General features: G+C 42.2%; 1 protein-coding gene across 1 annotated transcript in view; it reads left to right on the top strand.

Moving 5' to 3' along the window:
- Nucleotides 1-26,870, top strand: part of RSPO3 (R-spondin 3) — a 60,423-nt gene that overhangs the window by 26,708 nt on the left and 6,845 nt on the right. The window contains exons 2-4 of the mRNA XM_057363603.1: nucleotides 6,829-7,020; nucleotides 8,502-8,648; nucleotides 11,039-11,236. Of these exons, the coding sequence (XP_057219586.1) occupies nucleotides 6,829-7,020; nucleotides 8,502-8,648; nucleotides 11,039-11,236 (537 nt within the window). The remainder of the gene's footprint in view (nucleotides 1-6,828; nucleotides 7,021-8,501; nucleotides 8,649-11,038; nucleotides 11,237-26,870) is intronic.

The following is a 26,870-nucleotide window of genomic DNA, read 5'->3' as shown; positions in this document are numbered from 1 at the left end:
AACTTGCTGGATTAAAGTATTAAAATACTGTATATGTGCATCAAACATAATCTCTTTCCAAAACTCACACCTCCTTTTTTAKCAGAGCACAGAAGCTTTATTTGCAGCTGAATCTGACAACTGTCATAACGCACTGGTTTTACAATTATTAGGTTACTACAATTACTAGGTTGCTACTTTTTATAGATCACATACTTACCCTTCTATAACAGCTCTTTTAATCTACACAATAAAAGGGAGATTATTTAATTGAGTTTTACATTCTAGAAAAAAATCATAGTGTATAGTCTTGAAGGCTGGGTATTTGGAAACAACTACAGCTGACTCTAAAGGTAATATCTGTAGTTGCTTATAGGATTTAGAACTTGATGTGAGAAGGGATTTCATGACCTGGTGCTACTTTCACCATCACTATCAGGAGGTTTAAGGCAATTTTCTCAGGGATCCTCTTTGGTTCCTATACTGGTTAAACTTCCTGGCTCCTTGACTTTTGTTGGTGCTCCATAGTGTGCGGAGAAAAAAAAAAATAAAGTCAATTTCCCTTCCCTGTCCATGAAAAGAATTTTTCAGTTTATTTACAAAACTCTCTGGAATGACAAGGAGCCATTTGTGGTTGCTGTGGCTGATTTCTGTTGTGCTGAAGATGCTAGGAGACTGCATAAAACTCTGCACCCCTRGTGAGATTTTTCAGCCTGTTGATGCTCTTTCTAACAGAATGCAGGGGAAATGTGTTCTGGCTGCCAGTACACTTAATTTTCAGGATCACTCTGCCAGACATGTGTTTAATAATGATGAGGCAATCCCCAGTGAGGTCTTGGCCATTTGGGCCAAGGGCCTCCTTGCCCACAGACACCACTATGAATGTTATGGATACTCCCTGAGACTGCGGAAGCGTCCCATACCCATGTTCCTGTTGCTTTTTAGAACTGTTGATATTTGGTGAATAAAATAGGTGGGGGCTTCTTTTTGCCTCAAATGTGAAGTGCCTCTTGAAGAGAAAAATATTGTCAAGCCAGGCAAATGTTTGGGAAAATTTTTTTTGGTTCGTATAGGATCTTTTTCCTTCAAAACATAGGAAGACACTTGGGAATCCTCTTTGTTACGTGTTTTGTATCAGAATACTGCAGCAATACTCTGAAGCAAAATAGAAGTCAGGCAAATCTCTGGAGGAGTTACCACCATCTTAGAAATAAATCCTAAGGTATTTGTAAAGAACAAATCACAAAGAGAAGCAGAAGACATTAAGCCTTTAACAGCTGACTTTTAGACTGATTTTTCCTCTTTGCCTCTTTTGTGGGTGCCTCAGATTCCTATAGATCCAGAGGAGGCTGAACAGAGAGTCCACATTCCTCAGCTATCACCACTGATTCAGCTGCATCCCAGAAAATTTAGGGCCAATCCAGTGCAGGGATTGCCATGCACGGGTCTGTATTCCCCGGCTGCTCCCTCACCASGACACATCCAGCCCTTGCCTCCCTGCAGCTGATTTGAGGCCCAGTGACTGAGCAGAGCTTAGCCTGCAAGACTGAACCCAGATTTCACCTTGGCCCAGGCTGGCAATGCATTTAGCACTGATAACACAAATTTATCATGCATTCTGGCTGTCCCAGTGCTGTCCCACTGCCACTCCCGGGCTTTGTCCTTGCTCCATGCTGCCCATGGCCAGTCCAGCATTTTTGCCCCATCATTGAGTGTCCCAMCTCTAAGGCATTTCTACACAAAGGAACACTGTCCAGTAAAGAGTCTGAGGAAATACACTGGGGTTTGCAAATTGAATTCCTTAATGACTTTCTCATTAGAAGAGCTGACTGCCAAATGCAGTTTGCATTTGCCTAAAGGACTGTCTGCATAATGGAGAGTACCTCTGCTTTACATGAAGCATTGTTTTCAGGCCACCACCACSGGCAGCTGCTTCTCACTAGGCAGGGGAAAGAGAAAGGAACGTGAGTGAGCTCACAGAGCCATCGAATGACACCAGAGCCCACGGGATTTCCCATCCCAAATCCTCACCACCGCAAGGGCTGATGTCCTGGCGGGTGCTGCCTGGTGGGTAAAGCTGAGCTGGGGACTGATTCTCTTAGCAAGGGGCAGCCCAGCTGGGAAAGCTGAATTCCAGAGCAGAGCTGCTGTGAAAATATTTCCTGTGAGAATGTGTAAGCCTGAGAAACCAGGAGCAGCAGCAGGGATGGATTTTATTTGCCTAGCATATCCATTTTGAAAGCAAACCTCTAAATGGACATCTTGTTGTTGGAGAAAGGTGAGGACACAGTGCATCTCAGCTGTGGCCAATGGGTAAAGAACATTCTTCTATTCTGAGCTTTGCCCCTGGTTATCAGAACATATGCCTAGCTGGATTCCTCCCATATTTCCTTATTTCCATGTTTTTTTGATCCCATACATTTTAATCTACATATGAAGTAAAATTGATCAAAAATTGTCATTGCAAARGTTTAGAATTTATTTGCTGCATACAGTCAAAATCTAGCATCTTACTCTTAAAAGTTCAGAATTCAATCTCAGCTCCTTATCCTCAACTTTCTATTTTTAACAGAGACCAAGACTCATTGTTTCCAGYGTAGGGCTTTGGAAAATATTCTGAGATTTCATTTGTTAATGAGACTTAAAATGAATATCTGGACAAACATCTTGCACGAAAAGAGGCCTCTGGGAAAAAAAAGGGCTTAAAGCCAGACAGGAGAAGGCAATAGTTCAATATTAATTTAGGGTCTTCTCTAATCTCCAGTATTTCGGTTTTACAAAAAGAAAAATGGAGGCATAGATTTCGGACCTATAGCCAGTTATGAGACTGCACACGCATGGTTTGTACTGCTCCTGGCTGATGTTTGTGTAAGAGCTGAGAAAGAACTTGTCTGTGCGACTCTGCGCTCCCACCACTTGTTTTGCCCATTGCTATGCTGCATTTTCCATCCCTGAGAGTCTTATGATTTCACTGTGCTCAAAAAGTGTTTGGGTACAAGAGGGCGGAGCACTCAGTGGTTAGTAGGGTCATGCGTAGAATATTTCATCCTCATTGAGTCATTCCTGAACSTTGTTGAGAATGTTTTTACATTCCATATTTTTTGTCTTTGTAATGGGGCAGGTTGCACCTAAGACCTAGTGTTTTCAAGAAAGACTATTTAGCAAAGCATTTCTTGGGACCTTTTTGCAATGCTGTAGTCTGTACCTCCTGGTTCTGCAGCCAGTGTCTAACCCACAAGACCACAGTGCTCGACCCTCTGCCAAGACACTGAACCTCTCTTCGTCCCTCTTACCACATCTGTAATTTGTGGCTAACAGGAGTGGTCTGTGCTCTCCTAGTGCTTTTTCACCTGCTTTTTCATTTCAAAGCRTTTCTTAAAGTGGATGTGCATTACTTAGCCATTTCTATTGTTGACCTAAGTATAGAAATTTGAAGCAATGTATATGCCTGCTGTACTGTGACTGGATTTCTCCAGATGGATTTATGTTTCCAGCTGTTTGTGGCGCATCACTTAAACTCTGAACTCAGTGTCTGATACAGGGGAAAAAAAAGAAGCAAAACTTCTGGTTGCTTTCTTGGGGTTATGGTGTGCTGAAGCATTWGGGATCTGCAGGTATTAACACTTTGCAGCAATGAGAGAGGAATAGTAAAGGGCAGTTCTGCACCCAGAAGTAATAAGTTCCCTCCCTGTGGCAGCAATATGTTTTAGAGCCTGAGTTTGCTGTGTTTCCTTCTGGAATCCCTTCAATCCCCCTCAGCCTTTGCATCAGGGGAGGGACTGGCCCATCCATTGAAAGGATCTGGCAAACATCTGGGTCTGAACCAGAGAGGGAGGAGGCTGAGAGGTAACAAGAATGAGATCTTCAGCTGGAGCTTGGAGATGCCTAACTTCAAACATGCTATCTCATTGTCTAGGCGCAAACATTTTTACTTCACAATTTGTTTTCTCCCAGGTTCAATGATAAATCCCAGTGCTTTCAAAGAATGCCAGTTTCTGGAGCATGCAGCTTGTCCCTGCTTTGATTCTTGCCCAAACCTGAATAAGGGTCAGTCTAGCATTCAAAGCAAGCACAACAAGAAACTATTTTATTACACAGATACAAGACTCAAAAAAACACAGACACAGTAGAAGATAATTTTTAAAGCATCCTTCTAATAGTTTTTTAAGAGAAAAGATCTGAACTTCATTTCAAATGTTAATTCTGATTTTTCAGTGAAACTTTTTCTTTAAAATTTCCAAGAAATGGAGTTTATTTTCCTTCACACATTTAGTCATAACATGACATGAAATCAATGGAGCTTGACTTGCATATTTTATCCTATTCCTTGCTCCATAACACTAGCAATAATGTTCTCCACTTGGAATCACAGGCTTTCCTTTTTTTTTTTGCTGTAAAATTTGCATGAGATGTATCTGGAATGTACAAAAAGAGGCAGAAATTGTGAAAATGGCTAGGAGTACATTTTGTTTTATACTTAGTATTTCTGGATTTAAAGGGGGGATGGAAATTGGCCATGTAATGGATCTTAGCTATAGAGAATTATCATATTTCAATAGTAAAGTATTGCCTGTCTTGGCTCACACACACAGCTTGACCTCAGAGCAGTTGCACATAATGTTTTCTCTGTCAAGAGAATCTATTCATAATGATGTGTCACAGGTGCTCACACATAATATGTTTTCCGTCAAAAGTGATCATCCATATTTTATATAGCAGCTTTGATGACAAATATTTTGTACTTCAGCTGCTTTTTCATCCAACTGTCAGACRAAATGAAGGAAAGTCACAGATAGTTTTTAAATAATGTCAGCTTCTTAGATCACATTACTGTGTGTGCCTTTGAAAGTAGTTTCATACAAGAGCCACAAGACAGAGGAGAGAGAGACAAGGACATTTTCAATTACTTAACTTTAAAAAGAAAAAATTTCCAGACTCTTAATTTCAAAATCAATAAGATCTGTACCTTTGGAATATTTTCAGGAAAAAAAAAAGTTCTCTTTATTAAGTACTCAGTACTTTGAGAGTCTAGTGAAAACAAGTCTGATAACTGAATTGTAGTTGCAACTTCTCACTATRTATAATCTCATTTATTCTCATAGTAGTGTTGTGTCCTCATGATAAACACACTTTCCTCTCGGCTGTGCTATAAAATGACTSCCTCAGTGTGCACAGAGAGCTGAGTTCTTGTATTGTCACAGAAATTGTTTGTGCACGGCAGGGCCATAACAATTTGCACATCTCGTGCATATCCAGCCCTACCGAGATATATCCCTTATTCCTCATTTTGTTAATGAAAGAGGAAGAGCAAACTTGAATTTCCTTTGAGGTTCTTCAGATCTCAGGACTTGTCATTGAACCCTCAGGGCACAGAGAAGTGCTTTTCCCACACATGGGACATGTCCTTTCTGTTGAGAGTGTGAGTGAACAAATATAGAGATGTTCCTGAACATCCCTGCCAAGCAGCCCTGCCCTGAGCAGCAGGCAGTGGTTGCTCTTGACATGTAAGCCATGGATCCACAAGRACTTCTGGTCTGCCTCCACGGGCTCCACAGAACGGAATTGACAAAAGCGAGCTCATTGTGTGTGCAAACCATTTAGCAGTGTCTGCAGATCAGAATAAAATCAAGGCACTAAAATAGGCRATCATACCATGGCATGTGCATGTTTATAAAATTATCACTGGCCTGAGGAGAAGGCAGGACAGGAAGCTGACAGTATTTRGACATACAAGTTACAAATATAAATGAGGACTATATTTCTCCTATATATKAAATATAACAGATGACTCAGGCTGAGAGGTGAAAGCTTGCTCTTAGAAAAATGCCTGGTTTTTTCATATAAAACAAGGCCAAAAAAAGAGGGGACACAGGGTCTGGAGCTGCTTGATGCTTCATTATTTTTTTAGTTCTAATTTATCTAAGAGAGCAAGCAAGAGGGAATTAAAAGTATGCAACAACTTCTAAAGTACAGGAGGATACAAAATTTTATTCTCTACCACTGAGAAGTAATAGACTTCAGTGTAACACACAGCAGATAAATGTCTGCTACTGAAAAGATAGTCTGCAATAGCATCCTCTTTCCTGCTATCCCTGAGCCCCTAAAGAAGTTAGGAAGTGAGTATAATAAATTTCCCTTTCCTTGTCTGAAGAATTAGAACAATTCAATTGAAAGGCAAATATAATCCTACCTATGCTACATGCTGAGACTGGAGCAGGGTAAATGCCACAGTTAAGTCTAAACATCAGGTTGTAATTGTTGGAGATTAAAAACATGCCAGAGAGAACATTCCAGGGAAAGAAGGATGGTGAGAAGGATGGCTCTCCTGTGTCTTTTTTTAAGGCAAAGTATCATCAGATTTTACAAGGGCAAATTCCTGCACAACAGAACCCAAATCAAATGGCATTTAGTCAATGAASGAAATTACACACTAGATTGATTTTTAATCATCCAGCTAGGAAAAGAAAGCATAAGACAGCATGAGTTTATCTGCTGAGGTGAGTGCACACTAGGCAGAAAAGCCCCTGAAAACAGGAAGAACAAAAATTAATGTTCTCTAGGATGCTGCTGTTCCATACAATCTATTTCAAATATCATCTGCTGTTGGTTATGTCTGCAAGATGTGAAGATGTCATTTGAGCTTCTCATTTTTATGCAGATGAAATAATTTCTGAAATGACAAGTCAGGTCATAAGAGACACAAGAAAAAATGAAGCAATCTTTAAGAGCTGTCAGAGAGATGGATGGTCCACCCTCCCAAGTGCAGAGGAGCCATTATTTCATGGTCTTGTTTAATATATTGTTCTCTCACTGGTTTTTTTGGGTTTTTTTTAATGCTTTTCTTCTCAGTGCATCCTAACGTGAGCCAGGGTTGCCAAGGAGGGTGTGCTACATGCTCTGACTACAACGGATGCCTGTCATGCAAGCCCAGGCTCTTTTTTGTTCTGGAGAGGATTGGCATGAAACAGATCGGAGTCTGTCTTTCCTCGTGTCCAAGCGGATACTACGGGACACGGTATCCCGACATTAACAAGTGTGCAAGTAAGTGCTGGGGAAAGGGGAAGTGCATGGATTTGTTTGTTCTCTCTTGAATGCTGTGTCTCCCTAGGAGTCAAAAGAGAAGGAGACGGACAGCCCCTGTTCTTATTTGTTCAGTTCTCTGTAGTAGMGCAGTAAATATTAAGCCGAGCCAGAAGTTAAAGACCACAAAATGGCCTAAAGCTCAGGGATCCTGGCTCTGCATGAATGACCTGCCTAGAACCCTCCTCTACATCCCCACATGAAGAGGAAGCACCAGTGGGAACCAGGCACTGCCCTYCAGCAGCGAGAGAATGCCAGCAGYTCAGAAGAGAGAGKGGGGACTGAGCYGARTCTTGGTGGCTGGAGCTGTTKAACCCACTGCCCTTACCCTCCTGAYCCCTGTGACAARGAGAGAAGATGGCAGGTGGCATTCCTAGGAGATGTGGTTTGCCCTGGTCTCTTTATGGCTTGTCTCACACTCACTGTAGTCCTCTGAATGCCTGTAGAAGCTGGCCAGGCTTCAGCTGGCCAGGTTTCAGCCTGATTTGGGGGAATTTACCACTCCGTGTTGTCTCTGGGCTGGGGGACAGAGAAGCCAACTCTATTCTTTACTGCTCAGGCAACATTTTGACCCCACTATGGATTTTGAACCATAAATGAACTGGAAAAGATCGCAATGTCCTCCCCACTCCTCTTTTTGTTGTTGAATTCACTGTTTTTAATCCCACAGGTGATATAAAAACATAAGAGCGACGGCCAAGAAACTCTCCCAGTTTTTACCTGGTAATAAAAGTTATTTAATGAATGGACCCCAGAGTAAAGTCTTACAGAGTAACYTGACACTGTAAAGTATTTGTTCACTTTTTAGCAGTGTGTGGCCTTGCATATCAGACATGAGCTGTGCCATACAAAAGGTTTTATGCATTTCTCTTAAAAATTTCTGAGAACTGGAAAATACACCAGCAATGCTAATTTGGGTAGTCATATAAAGAATACATGAGATACTACAGAACTTCTGATTGAACATCAGGGAACCATTTAAAGGAAAAGAAAGATGTGTTGATCCAAAACAGTCCTAAGCAGATTCCAAATTCTGGCATATTTTTATTTCTCCTGGATGAATGGAGATACATAGTACGGAGMCAACCCAATACTTGTGCCCCACAGGGTTAATTATTTTCTGTGTGGTATCAGTGTAAGACAGAAGCAGCACAGGGGTACTCTTGTGTGCTTTGCTCTGTCTGCCATTTGCATAAGTSTCCAAGAAGATTATCAGTGTGAGGCTGTTCAAGATCAGGCCATCCCTTCTAAATTCTCACCCATACCAGGGTCACTTGTGGCTGGCCTCACCATATGTACAGACCAGGAAGAAGATCTAATATCATTTGCTTCCTTTGAGGATTGTCTGACGTTTCTAGAATTGTGTGATTCTGGTATATGTGAGAGAGCACACAGTCCACTGCAAGGAGCAACAACACTKTTGTTTATTGTTTGCATTTCAGAATGTAAAGCTGACTGTGATACCTGCTTCACCAGAAACTTCTGCACAAAGTGTAAAAGTGGGTTTTACTTATACAGTGGAAAGTGCCTTGAAAAGTGCCCTGATGGGCTGGAAGCCAATAACCACACGATGGAGTGCACTAGTATCGGTAAGTCCAGTCCCATGTCCTGTGTGGTTTTCTTATAGGGAATATGGCWTCTAAGGAAATCACCATCAGTTACAACACCAGGGAAGTGCAACTTAAAATGAAAATGTGCTTCGTAAGATGATGTATTCTCCAGCACAAAAAACTCAAAGTATTTCCATGTCTGCCCCTTCACAAAAGGCACAAACTCAGTCACATTCCACCAATACAGCCYTGATGCTAAGGGCAGTTCTGCCACAGGAAGCAGGGCCTGTTTGGTGGGCCCTGAGGTAGAATGATGCACATCTCTTACTTGCTCTGTTACAGGGTAATGCAGCACCTCTAACATCAAAGGTTCAAAAACCAAGTCAGACCCCACATGTAGTTTAAGGAAGATTAAAATACTAATGGCTTTGCTTTGGCTGCCTAGTACTACCTGAGCCTTCAAAGCATGCATGCCACAAYATTTTGAAGCTTACCTTTCCAAAGGTGAAGGCTGGAAACTAATATATTGAGGAAATATCCACCCAAAAAGCCCCAATCTCCAAAATGGTATACGTGCATAATCACCTGATTTCAGAAAATAAGGATTAAAATAAACCACCAAACAGGGTGTCACTGACACTGAAGGAGTAAGATTGATGTCATTGTGACTCACTGGCTGTGGAGAAGAGACCTGCTTTTGTATCTTCAGCCTCTGACTCAAAAGCTCCGATTATTCACRCAAGAGCAACTTTGGAGGTCACCACACCTAACTCTGCTCCATCCCTCTGCCACCCCTCCAGATGAAAGAAGAACCGTGATATGTTTGCCTGTGAGCTGCAGTTCACAGTTAGCATTCCCCACCATGGGCATGTCRGAGCTGTGGCAGGTTTTAGCTGATTTTGGTGGCTGGCTGTGAATTGTGGTGGYTGAGATCTGTGAGCTGCAGTGCAGCGGAAACCTCTTCAGCCACCAGCAACYAGGGAGCTCTTAGGCACAGTCTGGCCATGATGGAAATCTCCTCCCCCACAGCATCACACACATAGCTCYCTCTGGCATTGAGTGTTTCAGAGGGGAAGTAATGCAGGAATAAAAATAATATGCAGTAGTTTGGCATTTTCCTTCTCAAATATATATTAGTTCAGGTGGTAGTGTAGTCTTTTACCGTTTTATTTTCAAGCAAAGACTTTCATCTTTGAAAGAAATTCAAGGGATCATTTTTGTTTCTTGATGGCTGTTTCCTACTGCTGTAGACCCAGCTGCTTTAACAATGAGTCAGTCTCAAATAGGAAAAGCCATTTAAAGCTATGGAGTAAAAACAGAACCTTTTTGCGCACATGGAAGCCAATTATTTTAACAGAAGAGCTTCAGTGTAACATGAAAAAAATGACCCACATGACAATCCACTGGAGGAAGGCTCAGAGATTGCCTGAAGCCTGTTAAATTTCTAGGTTTCAGAAAATTCAGAAGTAAGTTCTGGATCTGGAAAAATGTTGACTTACTAATTCCTCCTTATAGAGAGGCTGGAAGTCTTTCCTTCTTCAGTGGTGATTTATAATCTTAAGCAYATAGTAAATCCGATTATAATCCAAATATTATCCATATTATCCAAACATTAAAGTAAATATAAATATTTACTATCTTTTTTTAGAAAGAAAGATACTGAGKAGATGGCACAAGAGAAGGATAGCTRTTGAAAGCATATTGTTAAGCTTCTAAGCTTATTCACATTTTTTGTTTMCACTGTTTGGACGAGTGTGAAATGACACAGCTTCTGACTTCCAAATAGTACGGAATGCGCATTCACATCACTCTGATTTAGAAAGGGTAACCTGCACTGTTCTGAGAACCATGAAACCTCACACTGATCCACTTTCTCCTCTGCTTGACTTGTTTCCACATTGTGTATGCTACAGATAATGGCTCTTTAGATGACCAAAGATACTTGACTTCGAATGTAACATCGTTTGATATCAGTTGGTCCTTCATAACTATATATTTCCAAATTCAATACCTTTGAGATGAGCTGCAGCATCCTGACCCAATGACTTCACTCACCTTTCACACAGGCATGACCAAAATTTATTCCAYGGAAACTGAAAAGACTTACACCTCCATCAAACCAAAGCAAACTCAGAACAAACCCCAGAAACTGATTTCATTGAGACCAATTGTGTTGCTGTTGCCTTGTTTCAGGAATGGAATTACAAAACAGCGTAGAAAACAGTAACTGGCATAATTATTTGACATTATTTTGTGCTGCATATCCTTAACAGTCCAATTTCTGTCAATTCATTGCTGCAATTCCCTGCTGATTAATTCCATTAGTTTTTGCCACTTTTTTGGCAGATGCAGAATGAAAATATATGCCATATATATTGTGTATACAAAAACTCATTGGTCAGGCTCAGTTTGTTCTRTGTTTATTGCAGTGCACTGTGAAACTAGTGAGTGGAGTCCATGGAGCCCCTGCATGAAGAAAGGAAAAACCTGTGGTTTCAAAAGAGGAAATGAAGTCAGGGTCAGAGAGATCGTACAGCATCCATCAGCAAGGGGCAATCCTTGCCCAGCTACAAGCGAGAGCAGAAAATGTATTGTACAAAGAAAGAGATGTCAGAAGGAAGGAAAAGGTACCAAGTTATCCTCATCATAATATGAGATTGGTATTGTGCTTTTTTAATAACTCACAACTGAATATTCTTAGGCCTCAATTTCAGGCTTCACCRAAGCTGCCATTGATGTGGTGTTTTTTGGGCTGGAGAGAATTGTGCCGTTGCCTGCAGTAAATAAAGTCCTAACACTGCTCAAAAATGTGCTTTGTGTGATCTAGAGAGGACAGGGTGGGCTGGATGGGAAGGCACTTTGTCCTCAATTCTGTCTGCTGAAAGATTTGCCCAAATGAAAAGTTGCATGTAGTGCTCAGAACAAAAAGATCCATCATAAAACATGTCGTGGTGGGTGCTGTTTGTTGGGTAKCAGGCAGCCAAGTTTCATGCTTCAACAGTGGGATTCCTCCAAACCAATTCCTATTTCATGCTTCCCTACAAGTAAGACTTTAACMCTTGCAAATGCCGTGCTGTGGCCTCTCTCCCAGCCTGAACTCTTCCTACCAGCTCTGGCTGAAGAGCACAGCCTGATCCTGCCATCTGCATCTGGCTCACGGAGCCTCAGTGTGGGAGAAGGACCACAGCGCTGCATGGCAGACAAGGGACACTCCACTTGGTTTCACCCAAGTGAAACTGCCAGCAGAACTGTCCCTCCATGCCAGGCAGCTTGTTGGACTTATTCCCCTGCATGGCAGCGAGAGGTGTTAACACTGGGAGATGCTTAAGAAGTCTATGAAATAATAATTTACACAAATTCCATCCAGCAGATATTGTTGTTTGATTATTCCCCCCTTCTAGCAGAGGGGAAGTTACTTGATCTGTCCTCAGTGACATTACCCTGGTTGACACAGGAGGGACTATGGAATATTTCTTTTGCTCCATTTTCTCTGTCCCTCCCATTTCCCCATCTTATCTATTTATCCTTTTCATCCCACCCTTTCTGAGGGTGAATGGAACAGGTGGAGAAGCTGCCCCTCCGTGTGAGTATCTGTGAGGCAGCAGTAGCTGGTAACAAGGAATGTTGGATGGTTCCATTGTTGAATGATTCTATATCCTGCAGATAACTTATGGAAACTCTCAAAGGATTTGGAGCTTGTAACCCTTTTGAAGGTGGGTTACAAGCTGGGATGTACTTCAGAGAAGGGCAATAATGTTATTGGAGAGAGTCCAAATGAAGCCCACAAAAATGCTGAAGGGCCTTGAGGGGAAGCCGTRTGAGGAGCAGCTGAGGWCACTTGGTCTGTTCAAACTGGAGAAGAGGAGACTGAGGGGAGAGCTCATAGCAGAATAAAATTTCCTCGTGAGCGKATGAGGAGGGGCAGGCTCTGATCTCTGCTCTGCGGTGACCAGTGGCAAGAACTGACACAATGGCCTGAATCTGTGTCAGGGGAAGTTTAGGTTGGCTATCAGGAAAATRTTTTTCACCCAGAGGGTGTTCAAGCTCTCCGGGGAAGTGGTCACTGCACCAAGTCTGACAGAGTTGCCGAAGCATTTGGCCAACGCACTCAAGCACAGGATGTGACTCTTGCTCAAGGCCAGCAGTTAGCCTTGAGGATCCTTGAGGATCCCTTTCAACTCATCATTTTCTTGSATTCTGTGATTCTGTGGTTATAAGGAGGATCTTAGGGAGCAGACAGTGACTCCTCTCACCCAAGAACTGGGTAGATCTACTGATGTATTAGAACCTATGGGGCGTAGATGTCACCTCCTCCTCCTCCTTGTGTCAGGCAGTGTCCTGAAGAGGTAGAGAGGTGTATCTGCATCAAGTAGCAGACAAGACTGCTATTTACAGATTCCCTTTATAAATCCTGCAGATTCCTATGTTCAATATGTCCATGATTGCTTCTGTTCCTACACAGTGGCACAACTYGAAACAGCCTCTCATTAGCCCACTGTAACTGGAGAAAGAGCCCATTTTTTTTTCCTACCAAAGCCTAATCTTGACAGAGATGAAAATATAGGACTGAGCTGTAATTTTGCACTATGAAACTGGGTTTTTTTGAGGCAATGATATTGTGTATTTGCTTATAGCAATTTGGCAAACACTTCAGATTGGACATTTCTCTTTGAGAAATGCCTGCTGTTCCTGTGTAATAAGAACTTTAGAAGAAACTACTCACGTATTTTGCTATCCATTCTTATTTTATGGGATTTGAGCCAAACCATACTTGAAAAATASTGTGCACCACAAGAATTCGTTCACAATCATGAATCTTTTCCTTTCCTTCTTTTCTGCAATATGCATAAAGGTGGGATTTTTTTTCTTTCTTTTGAGCAAGTCAGTCTATATTCTAGCCTGTTTTATACTTAATAGACAATTCCTTCAAAGGAGGAACCTACATTCCAACTCTATCTGTGCCCTTGGGATTTGTGTGCCGGTGTCTGAGAGCCATTATTTCTTTTCRTTCTGAAATTCACCTTCTCAGTATTCACAAAAGTCTTTCCCATTCTCATTCATCTCTTCAGGGAGATGAATTTTTTTTTTTTTTAAGAAAGATAACTCTTAATAAAACTGAGCAAATTCACATATAATACATCAGGTTGAAAGGGCCTCGAGGGATGAATTATGGTGACAAGCCAGGAAGGTGAGAATTAAGCTATAAGTTTTCCTTCTGTTCTTACTGGAACGGGGAAACAAAGCTTTCCAACTTAATCTCCAGGCAGCATATCTTCCCTACTGCTACTGTCCCTTATTACACAGAAAAAACTTCTTCCCCTTTGAACAATAGAATAATTGCCCAAGAAAGCCAGCCAGGCTCTGTTCTTATGGCCAGCTGTGCCCTGTCAGTGAGTGCAGAAGGAGGTGACAACAGAAACACTTGAAAGGAAAGGGAAAGTAAATGAGTTTGTATTTACTGTTGAGAAATATTGAAAGCTGTCTTTTGTATTGTACAGCTCCCCGTGGCCACTCAGGCATTTTGTTAGAGTTTAGCTCCATTGGCATTGGCTTTTGCAGCGTAGCAGCAGACCCAGCAGTGAGCAGCGGTGCTAATCCTCCCCATGGCCATGAGGAGAGGGTCAGCTGGGTCACTCTCAGCCATTGCCATGGTGGATGGATGTCTGTGGCTGAGGGAGKTGGGGCAAAGACCACATGATGACGGGGTGTGCTCGTCACAGATGCCTCAGTGACTCTGTTGAGGTCAGCGACAGGATGTTGCTCAGTGAAGGCACTGCTATCGCACAGCAGCAAGGACATGGCTCTGGAACAGCTACGCAAAATGAGATAAAGCAGATGAAAAGGGTTCTTTTTTCTTTGTTTCTTTCCATCTGCTGGTGTGTCATTGAGGCTGTTGAGATGTCTTGCAATCCTTTTTTTCGCCCACTGGCTATACAGTAATATTTTATTGTGAGAAGATGCTGATATTTTCAGAATGGATGCAAAGAAATGRGAACGATGAGGATGCAAATAGTCCAACTAGCCAAAAAGGTTCTTTTACTTATTTTAGCACTACATTTGTTGATCCCAGTGTGATCTAAAGAAAATTCCCATGYGTTTCACATACATGCTTCTTTTGGAATTCAGCCCCTTCCAAACCTCACTGTAATTCATTTCATCATTGTCCTCTTAATCCCATGATGGTATACTCTTTAGTGTGCATGACTATATGATATTAAATTCCAGTTTTTTATTCATCCTTTCTTTTCCTCACACTTTTTGTTTTGCTCCCCCAGTGCACTGCACTGTTACTTTTACCTTCCCACACTCAACCCCTTCTTGACTCCTACCTTTTACTGACAGATAAAAATTTAATCACGTTTCCTGTAGCCATGTCTCCTAATGACAAGTGGCAAATAGATGTACTGGAAAAGCATAACTTTCAGAGCTCTTCAAACTCTGCAAATTATCCATCAATATTATTTCTTTGCTTTGATAAATGTGCTCTGGCCTAACACAAGTCCCTTTGGACTGCTGTCTGCAAATGTGTGAGATTGACTTTTGCTGGACAAAAGACAAATATTCTGAAATTCCGATATTCTGCATACAAAAGTATTTGTGGGGAAAGAATTGCATGTTTTCATGAGCAATTCTGCCAAGAAGAGAATATTCACCATATGACTTTCTGTTGAGTCCCAACTAAACCCCCCCCCCCCGAGATCAGACTATTTCAAATGCTTTCAGAGAACATATTTTGATCAGTTTGAAGAGAATAAAAGTACTCACCAAAATGAGTATTAGTTATGAACAAGGAGGACACCTTAGAAATCGGGGTATTATGGAAGCCAATAGATAGATTACATTGGTTACACTGCTGTGTTGTAAGCAAATAAGTACATTTCAATTTTTTCTCATTCTTATATTGAACTTWTGCATGCTGGTGGTGTTTAAATGTTCAGAGGACAGAAGCAATGTTAACTGTGTCCCATTCTGTGCAAATGAAGACCAGAGAAAGTTCCTGTTCCTGACAGGCAGAAATTCAAGCATTAGACATGAAGACATGGGGGGTGGGGGGGGTGAATGTAGAATAGCACATTTCTTTTTCACTGTGTTGTATAGGAATTGTCACCTTGTACAGTCTGAAAGCAGGATTCTGTTATGAGAGGAAGAGAGGTAATTTTAGTCAAAATTCAAAAGACTACAGTCCCCTGGAGGTGAGGTAGCATGTCAGTTAATGGTTTGTGCTTTAAGGAGAATAGAAACATTATGCTGTGATTTTTTTTTTTTTTAAGTTTACAGCAGGAATAAGAGAGACASCAATGCCTTTGAGGTGAGGAGCTGAATTCTAAATGCAGAGTGGTGAACAGAAGGGAACCAAGGGAACGAGATTTGTTGCTAAGCAGTTTTAATGAGGAAGTGTATAAATTTGGGGTAACTAAAGTAAAATATATGCTTCTATACTGTACAGAATACATGTGRATATAAAACTGCAGGTTTCTTTAAATAGCTTGGAGAACTGAGACTCAGCTCATTTCTGTTGTTTCTTTGTACTAGCTCCTCCATCTCTTACTGGTATATGTCCACATAATGCTTCCAAACACATTAATCAGATCATGTCTATGGTGTGAGGAGAGGCTCTGTAAGCGAGATAAGTGTATTTCAGGGGTTTCATAGGTTAGCCACAGTAAACAAAAATTAGAAAATACTCATGTACAATATTAATTTCACCTAGTCTTGGCAAAACCAGGTTTAGAGCATCATTTTGTTGTATTGATAAACACCAAGTAATGGCTGCACATCTGGTTGTTCAAATGAACTGTCTGTCCCTATACTCTCCACACTCCAATGACAAAAGGCTCTTCCCAAGGCAATGGAGGCCCACACCACTGCAGCCATTCCTGAGAGCACTCTTTTTAAACAAAGATTTTTCTGATTGGAAAAAAAACCCCCAAAAAAATTGGATGAAAATTCTAGATATTTCTGGTATTGACTACTTTTACTTAAACGTATTTAAGTTCTAAGCATGACTATGTGGGAAAGTAAGATATTCCTATCACAGCCCATTCCAAAAGTCACATCCTCTCCCTCATATAGAGCTCAGTGGCATTTGAAACAAGAGGGCTGGAGCATGTGAGCCGGGGAGACATCCCAGTGCACAGTTCGCTCGTGTAACTGTGAGAGACGGCGTGTCCTGTGTGAAGGTCACCAGTGTGGTTATGGTTAATGACCCTACTCCATGGCAGGTCACAGGACTTCTGAAACCTCAAAATGAACATGAAGCTAATTACTGCATCCCTGTGTTTACATATCRCATACGCCAATGGGTCCTCACTCTGGCCTTTGCGAGCCTGAGTTACTATAATTGAGGAATCTGTCTTGTGAAGAGTTTGGTTGTTTATTTTCCGTTTGTTGCTGCCAAGAGGGCTTCTCATTTCCTTTCCTTGCAAGGGTTTTGACTCTTTAACTTTAACACATTTCCAGCCTCCAATAGTAGGGCTGCTGAGGCTGGGAATCCACTGGTTGCAACACGAAGGGAAATGGCATCCTGGGGATACCCCGAGCGAGGCAGAGCACAGTCAGCACCCGGCTGCCACTGCGGCTGGCCAGCAGATGTGGGCACAGCCTGGAGAAGAGATATGCGTGAATAGGCTTCAGAGGGAAAAATAAGGCCAAAATGAGTTGAAATGATTTGTGAATCCAAAATATCTAATAGTAGAGGATGTACTGACTGTTGAAATCAAGGGCTGAAAAGGCCACAAAAAGTTACTTTTAACCTCATACCATTTTCAAGATTTATTCATTGGCAGTTTTTGGAAGTTTTACTAAGTTACTACCTGCAAACAGAGGCATTAAAATGTGAACTTATTACTAGYGATTCTTTGTTTCGCTGCAAGTATGCTTATTTTGTTTGTGCTGCTGTGAACACTAAATTCTCATCAAGCCTCCTAATTCTGACAGACATGTGTGAAGCACACGAGCAGGTCATGCCTCTGCCCCTGTGGCACTACACACGAATGCAGGCACTCTGTACACRTGCACCATGCCAAGGCTGTGCTCTCTGAATAAGATGCATCTTGATGAGCAGTCAGGTGAAAATGGCATGCAGGGGGCTGGGCTGACCATCTCTGTGCTCCTTGGGAGATGTTCTTTCCTGCTGCTAGCTCCTCTSTTGCCACCTTCTGCCTTCTCCCTGTCCTGAGGAGCCTGGGAGCTGTGGGGAGGTGACTCAGATGCCCTGAGGACCTCTGGAGCATGCTTTAAAAATGTGCTGGGCAAGCTGATGATAAAATCATCAACCTCATATTAAGAGGAATAGTGTCAAAGATGAGACAGAAGCATGTGGTCAATTGTTCTTGTAAGGGAAGTGAATCAGAAACAAGCTGATTGCATTCTTTTATTAAAATGTGAACAATGTGAGCACAGTCCTCCTCAGATCACTAAACCAAATAAGGGATAGAAATCAGCTCTTTTTCTTTCCTGATCTTCCCTTTTGGTGCCTCCTTGTGCTTCAGAGTTGTCTAGCTGACTATTTTTTAGATGCCTGAGCTTTGTAGGAAAAACCAAAGGGAATAGAAACCTCTCAAGAACCCTTCCTCCTCCCCCTTYCAAAGTATCCATCAGGTATTCATTCAGCACTAAATTTCCAGCACCTGCCTAAACTCTTCCCTCTTGATTAAAAATGTTTGGGACTGAAAACTCCCTAAGAAAAATCTTTGAAATCCGCATCTGTGTCTATTCTGTGAAAGAAAAACAGAGGTTTGCTTCTCGCCCACAAGTTCTGGATGCACCTTGTGACTTGCCACCAAACCAGCCGGGGCTAATCCCTCCATAGCAGATTTGACTGGTGAAGGCAGGTCAAGCAGAGTCCTTAAACAAACTCCCAGTTATGCTGTGCAGACATGCAGGGGTCTGCCTTGTCTCCGATCTTCCTCCCTGGCACAGCTGGGTGGCACAGCTGGGTGGCACAATTATTCATGGTACCTTCACCACTGTTTCAGGGAGAGGCACACAGGAAACTCTGGCTGCTCTCCCCTTTCAGTGCCACCATGTGCAAAAGAGCAGAGTATCGCTCTCTCTCATGCCTCATCCCTTCCTTCCTCTGCCTGAACATCCTCTCATGCYTGTCTTTCTCCCCACACCAGTCTTCTATCACATCTCACAGCCAATGCTTCTAAATCCTAACTCCCAGGGATGTAAGGAGCCCTTTCTGAGGAGGGGACACGGTTGTTGCTGCTGGACGAAGTAATGAAGCTCTTTCAGGATGTGTGCCACAGTGGGATACCTTGATGACTGCTTTTTGTTGACCCTTGGGAAGACCTCAGAGCGAGCTGTTTTCTCCCCTTTGGACAATATTGCTGTAAAATAAATGTGAAGTGAGGTGGCTGTTGGGAGCAGAGCCCACCCGTCTCTCACCACCTGCAGATCTAAATCCCTCACCRTTTTGACCTGAGTGTCCTGGAAGGAGGAGCAAATGCAAGAGAGAAGTTTGATAGCGCATCTATCAAATTTAGGCCAAGAATGCAAAACATTTGGGGCATGTGAGCTACAGAGTAAATCAGGCAGTGGATGTTTCAAGTCTAATGGCGACACATCCAGCACTGTTTAATCAGCTAAATCCTGGGCTGTGGAACACTTCCATGTATAGCAATGCTGTTACAACACTGCACTCATGGGCAGCATGGCACTCATTCATTATTGTGCTACAGCTGCCCTYATTTTGAAGGGCCTGCTCCAAGACCAGCTGAAATCCCATTGACTTCAGAGTACTGTGGATCTAACCATAAAGCAGGGATTTTCAGCATTCCTCTGTAACAAAGCAAAAACAAAGGAGCACTTTTTTGGCTGCTGTTTCTCCTCATCTCTCTGGATATTTGCCTGTCCTTCCCCACCCAGGCTGCTCTGTTTGTTTTTCCCCACCCAGGTCTCTGCATCCCCAGTCTCATTGTCTCTTCTCAGCTCACTGCTCCTGCCAGCTCTGACACCTGATGTAGCCTTTGGTCTCCTTCGGCTGCCGCCTCCCAGCTCTTTCACCTTTCTATCTCTGAAAAGGGTATAAAGTTATGAAGTTAAGCACTTGCTGCCATAACTTTGTGTTATAAAGGTCCAAGGGAGCTTCAGAACATTCCCAATGAGAGGATAACATCCAGTGTTATTCTCAGAGATCGTAAAGATTGGGAAAGAGGTTGTGGGAACCTCTGTGGAAGATTTTTAAGGAGGTTAGGCAAACAATCATCAGAGACAGCCTAACTATAGTAGTTCAGCTTCATAGACTAGTGAGGCACTAGATAATTCTTTGATGAATTACAAAATTTCCACAAATCCTTTTCTTGCCTGTTGCCTTCTGCAAGGCTCCCACAAAGAGACAGCACACTCCCCATTCACAGAGCACAAATCCAAGTTTCTCTGTCCAGTGACGTCTGTATGAGGCCTCCTGCTGTCATTTACCAAGCTCAGACTTTTATTTGGGCCTGAGTCAAAGAACTGAAATTAACTTTTCTTTCATTTTGTCCAGCTTAGTCATTTGGATTGCTGAGATATCTGTTCATGATTCTCTTTGCATTCACAAGCTTTGAATAATCATTACAGGAAGAGTACAGGGCTGGATTTTCTTGCTAATTTACCGGAGATATAAGCTAGTAACTCTCTGCCAATGAAGGTGTGTCTATTTTAAGAGCAGATGAAGATATGGTCCATAAGAGGCATATTGCTGTATGATTAGGCCTGAAAAAAAATAAAATCAAGCCAGATGCAAACAAATAYTATTTTTCAGTAATTTTTGTTGAAGTAATTTTGCAGTGGCAGAAAATTAATTGGAAGGAAAAAAAATCTTTCATTCATCATTTAAAAATGTGGTGGCCATTCAAGATTCAGAAAAAGCATTTTCTACATTTTCTATTTTTAGTTCCTTGAAATTCAAAATGGTAGAAAAGAATTAACTGATGTTCCATGAGTGAAACATATACAGCTGACATGAAGGTCAGAATTTGACATTTAACTGTGGGTATTTTCTATTGTTGTTTTGGTTTACAAGCAAAATGACCCAGYAATGAAATTTCTCAATTCTAATCTAATCCTCCCCAATATCTACAGCAAACAGTAGCCCCAGTGTAAAGATTTACAGCTACAGTTATGTCTCTGCTTTGTTCTTGAGCGTGTATTTACTTCTGCCCATTTGCTTTCTGAAATTCTCTCTCATTTGTCATCTGAGGAACTCCATTTAAAAGGAAAACAGGCTTCAGACATGAAACACAGCTACATTCCTGAAACATGAGATGAACAACCTTTAATTCACGCAACCTTTCATTTACAGTAATGTTTAATGGATGGGCTGGTTTCATTATGGACAATGCCTCTCCCTGTCATTAGCCTGCAGAAAGGTTTAAAACTCTTAAGCATTTAAAGGAGCTCTGTTTCAGGCTCTGTATTCCCTCCTTTCCTCCCTCCCCCACTCCCCATCACCCCTTCTGACTGCCCTCGTTCTAAGTGCATAATCTAAATGCTGCACTCCACAAATTGCACTTATTGCTGGCTTCATGCTTAGAAGAACCCGTCTGAACACTTTTTATACAAACCCTAACAAGGTCAAAGTTGGAAAAATCTCAGCTGGTGGACTTGGATCCCATGAGCCAGTGATCATTTATAATTAATATTAATGAATGGCAGATGACAGATGTTTATTGCCTAAGTAGAAATGTGCATTGCTAAACCAGAAGGATTTAGTTTAAWTCCAGAGGAACTGACTTTATTTCTTGTACGGATGTGGGTGGTGGTGGGGAATGCCAGTGGGTGATCCAGCCCCTACTACCTTTAAGCATGAGCATGGAAACAATAATTCTTGTAAAGAAGGATACTGAGCTCTCTATATGAAGTACAACATTTTGTCCTTCAAAACATTAACTGGAGTACAGAGGCCTTTGTGCACTTTGGCAGCTCTGATTTGCAGCAGCAGTTGTTTTTATCCATAGATTCTGAAGCACCAAAATTAAGGAACGCTTATCTCTGCTTTACACTTGTGGAATCTGAGGATGMCATATCAAGATAGTATTATAAAGAAAAATAGTCTTTGTCACTGTGACAAAGGATTGCATTTCCAGACACAGTATATTTTTGGTTGCCGAACCTTTTTTTTTCCACAGTGCTCTTAAATTAAACTAAAACTATGATGAATTAATCTCTCAAGTTTCAATGTGACACAATGGAAGATGTAATATGGAGATGGAAGAGTCTCTGTGAATACCTCTGAATGCCTAAGGTTGATGGAATCTCTGGTTTCTATCTGAAAGCAACTCACTCTTTCACAGCACATAAATTAATTTCCTGGACATAGAGATATCTAAATTAACTTCCTGGACATAGAGACAACTTGGGTAACATTTTCAAAAACACAAAAACAATTTAAAGCAACTTCTTAGATTTTCTGGTTGAGGYTGAAGTAAGAGTCTATTTGTTCTGAATTCCTTGGACAAAACATCCCGCTCCTTACATTATCTTGCTACAGTCAGTATATGTGCACCAACTATTTGCCATTTTCTTGTCYCTGAGATTTCTAAACTTCTGTGTTAAACTATCTGTAAAGTGTTTCTGAGTATGCCATTCCAAAGCCTTGCAAAATATTATTGGATTTTGTGGCTACAGAGTTGGTCTCAGATGTTGTTGACAGTGCCAAAGGAGTTGCTAACAAAGGAAGGAGGTGCTCAGATTTGCAGAAATCGTGAAYCATTTCTCTTTTTGGCCAGAGCAAGAGTCCTCAGAGCAGGCAGGAAAGTGATTAGTTACTCAGTTTGAGAGAGAAGCATGAACATATTTGATGATTAGTGTATGGTGGGCTTCTTCATCTGGAGATGGAGGCAGCTGGAGAGAGAGGCTGTTGATCCCCATAGTCCCAGTTTTTCCCAGGCAGGCTAGAGAGGGTCCTGACTTGTTGCAATACACTGTTGTAYTGAAAATATCATTGCTGAAGTTTTGCTTCAGGTTCCTTAGAGCCTTTCTTGCGTTCCAGCAGCCGGTTCTGCTGAACAGCCATGGTGCACTGCTGGCAGGATCTGTGTGAGAAAGGATACAGGGTAGATCTGATGGAGGTGGATCAGGSGTTACAGACCTTCCTTAGCAGTTGGGAGTTCTCTGTCAGGAGAGGCTGCTTTCTCATTTCAGTGGGGGTTTTGTCTCCTCCAGTTTTTGGACCATGCAGCCTCATCCAAATCCAATCTAACCAGCATGACAGTCAGCTTGTGAAGTACCCTAAGTGAAGTGGAGGCCRGTGATGCACTGTCACATGGCATAATCATTCTTCACATTCCACTTCCAACTACTCATAAAGCTGGCTGCTCACTTCAGTGTGCAAAGCTGTGTTACTACAAAAAGCTCTAAATGCACAGTTCATCCTCGGAGGGATTTAAAAAGAATAAACTTATCACATTCTTGGGAAAGGAAAAAAAAAAAAAGAAAGCAAGACAGCCCGGATAAAATTCATATGGAGAATTCCTATCTGTGATTCATGTTAAATTGAAGACTTATGGGCAATGTTGAAATATTTGCATTCAAGTTATTTTCATACATAACCACTTAGAAATATTTTCAAAATATTTTATAGGCCTTAATTTTTCAAAGAAGYGGAAAATACCCGATTACCAAAGTCATTACATTTCCCAGAAACTTGCTGATTTCAGTGAAGTCGCAGTGGAAAGCAGGCAAGTTTTTGAAACAACTTTGCCTTTGTGTTAGGTTTCTGYCTAGTATCCTTCCATAGGGCTGGCCTCTGGAAAACCACCCAGCAGGCTGACAAAGACTCAACAGMCTGAAAACCTGAGATCCCTCTGGCAACTTGGTCATCCAAGATTCCYGAGCTTCCTCGGGCTGACTTCTGAATCCTTTTTGCATATAATTTCCCTGAGCTTTTTTCAGAGGCAGCCCAAGAGTCTTCGTGATCCCAGTGTCCTTTTCTGCAAGCTTTCCTGCTCCTGGTAAACTTCCAGGTATTCTCTCAGTAGATGAGAAAAATTCTTCAGAAACCTATGGAGRTGGCCAAAATGAAATCTCATGTCACCCTTTTTGAGAGGGAAGCTTTGGAGTCTCTGATCCACATGAAATTTAGAAGCCTGACTTGTCATTTTAATCAACATGACAATGTATTTGGAAATCCTGGCACTACTTAGAGAGGGGAAGATCAATGCTTTGGCCAGATGAAATCGTACACACACATTGGAGACACAAAACAGAAAGAGACAGTCAATTTTCAACACCTTAACTTGAAAAGTATCCTTGAAAGCAAATTCTCCCTTCATTTGCACCAAACACCAACCTTGGTGACCTCAGTGTGTTTGAGCAGGCACAACACAGAGGGCAGAATTGGGTCTCTGGTGAATTTTAAGTAATAACACCCTGCCTCTGTGCTGATGGTTTTGCTGAGTGGATCCATCAGGAGGTGCATGTTACCTGCTGCTGACAGGCTGATCCAGCTGTCCYGCTGGCCTGGGGTGCACAGGGACCCTGTCTACCTGTCAGCACAGGTGTCACCTCAGGCAGAAATGCAAACAAATGATGCTCAGAGTGGAGGGGACTAGTGAACCGTGCCGAGAGGGGCCACAGGTTCATCCTGTTGACTCTTCATCTTCCTTTACCTTCCTGGCATAGCAGAAAACTTAACGCAGTGTTAGGAGGGGGGCTCTATATGCAGTTATATTCTCCCCCATACCATCAAATGAAAGAGTGGAAGATGCCCAGGCTCCCTGGTCCTGGTGTGTAGCAACAGGGCAGGAATTGCTGGCCTGATCCAGGTGTTGGAGTCAGCATTTGCAAACGCCTCCAGGATCTGTACTCAATAGCCCAGCTATGAGCCATGGCTGCTAATTGAAAAAGGCATTCTTGGGGATGCACCCAGACATTGGGGTCATAAAAGTATCATCTGAATTAACAGGTTCCATTGAGTACCAGCTTCAGTAAAGCCAAGGAAAACATCTTTTCTCACTTATCCCTCCCTTCAGAGCACACCGAGCACAAATTTGAGTACTAAAGAAACAAGTTGCTTTGTGTGTTTTCTCCATTTTACCATTGTACTAGAAAGAGTTTAAATGTCTGCTGAGGCATTAGCATCTGTCTCTTATCATGTATAASTTTTCTTGATTATTTCTAGAGTGGSAGACTAAACATGCAGCTCTGACATAATGCAGCATCACATTTTTATTTCTCGTTTGTTCAAAAGCCTGCACCAGCTGAACTAAGTCTCTAAGAAGGACTATATTTATGACCTCAATCCAAGCTAACGGGAGGGCTTGGATTATTGGCGACTAAAAAGAAAACAAGTTATTAGAGATTTCTTCAATGTCCTGATGCTCTAACAACATGGTAAGGGTTTTTGGTACCAATCACTACTATTCCCAGTCCCTGTACTRTTTTCTGATTCCTTAAGTCTTAAARGAGGCCTATTAAATGGATTTGGACACTCATGACCTTTTTGCCTCTTTAAGACGAGATGTAAAAACCCAATACCATTCAGAAGTCATGGTTGAAAGTCTCAAAGGAAAAAAAAATGCCAGTTTCCTAAATACCAGCATGGTCTACGTCACCTCCTGTCCTAAGGAATGGSGAGTGATTTTCTGCTCTGCTAAACAGCCATTACTTTCCTGTCTTTGAAAGCTGTGTTCAGACTTTATAAGCTGCGGGTTCTTATAAGATGAAAACTGTTATGTAATTACAAAATTGGTGTTGTTAGCACATTAGTCTTGATTAAAACAAGGCTGCTCACAAATTCCCTTAGTCCCAACAGACAAGCAGGAAGGAAATAAATCCCCACAAGCTCTGTTTGAAGAGACAGCAGTAAATGCCTCCATAAACAGCAAACAGAACTCATTACAGGAATCCTCCTCCTCTGCCTGCCTCTTTGACTGGAGGACATTCTATTTTCAGGCACTGGCAATGTCTTTTCTATGGCACAGGAAAGGCACATACAACCTGTTTCTATTGCAGGAGGCCATCACAAGCAGGGGAATGACTTTCCATAAGCCTTGCTTTTGAGTTCATGTAGTGTTCATTTCCCAATCAACAGCAGAAGGAATGATGTCTTCWGCCTTCCCATACACCCAACAGAATACAGCTTTCTCCTTATCTCCTAYAGCAGCAAAACTGGCATCTCCTGATGGCATAACTAATCTGGTCATCCTTCTCCCATTCCACTCTGCCCGCTTTGTGCAAGTGGCTGTGGCRCAGGCCTGAGCTATTTCTGTATTTGGAAACAATATTCTCGTTCCTGCTAATGTGCCTCTTTTAGCTCTGCTCTTGCAAGGACAAGCTAGCACACAAAATGTAAATAAGAACATTTTTCCAGTGAATGTGATCTAGTGGTCCAGATTCTATTTTCAGAGGCAAAGGAATCTCAAGGATCCTCATACAAAGACATCTGAAGTCTACATCTAAACAAGTATTTCCATTTTTAAGAGGAGATAGGACACATATCAAGTGTGTTGGTCACCAAGTCCCAYAATACAATTGCTCAACCAGAGTGTCAATAGCCTTTGAGGTATAGAACCATCACAGAATCACAGGATGGTTTGGATTAGAAAGGACCTTAAAGATCATCCAGTTCCAACCTCCTGCCATGGGCAGGGACACCTTCCCCTAGACCAAGTTTTGAAGCTCCATCCAACATGGCCTTGAACACTTCCAGGGATGGGTCAGCCACAACTTCTCTGGACAACCAGWTCTAGAATTTCTTCCTGAGATCTAATCTAAACCTACTGACTTTCATTTTAAAGACATTCTCTCTCCCTCGTCCTGTCGCTACCTGCCTTTGTCAAAAGTTCCTTTCCATTTATCTTATAGGCTTCCTTCAGATACTGGCAGGCTGCAATTAGGTTACACCAAAGCCATCTCTTTTCCAGGCTGAACAATCCCAATCCTCTCAGTCTTTCCTCATAGGAGAGGTGCTCCATCCCTCTAATCATCCTGGTGTCCTAACAAGCCTGTGTCCTATCTGTACCTGAGACCCCAGAGCTGGATTWAGTATTCCAGGTGGGATCTTTAGAGAGAGGAGGAGCAGAATCCCTCCCTCGTCCTGCTGGCCAAGAAGCTTTGGATGCAGCCCAGGACATGTTTGGCTTTCTGGCCTGGAAGTGCCCATTGCTGGGTCATGTCCAGCAGCACCCCCAAATCCTTCTCTGCAGGGTTGCTCTCCATCTGCTCATCCCCCAGCCTGTMCTGCTACTGCGAGTTGTCCCAACCCAAGTGCAGCACCTTGTACTCGRTCTTGTTGAACCTCATGAGATTCCCATGGGCCCGCTTTTTGAGCTC

Source organism: Malurus melanocephalus, unplaced genomic scaffold (assembly GCF_030028575.1).
Source record: "Malurus melanocephalus ecotype Western Australia unplaced genomic scaffold, MMel_1.1 scaffold_29, whole genome shotgun sequence".
In the NCBI taxonomy this organism is placed as follows: Eukaryota; Metazoa; Chordata; class Aves; order Passeriformes; family Maluridae; genus Malurus; species Malurus melanocephalus.
Note: the sequence above shows the minus strand (reverse complement) of the source record. Positions and strands in the feature narration are given on the sequence as shown.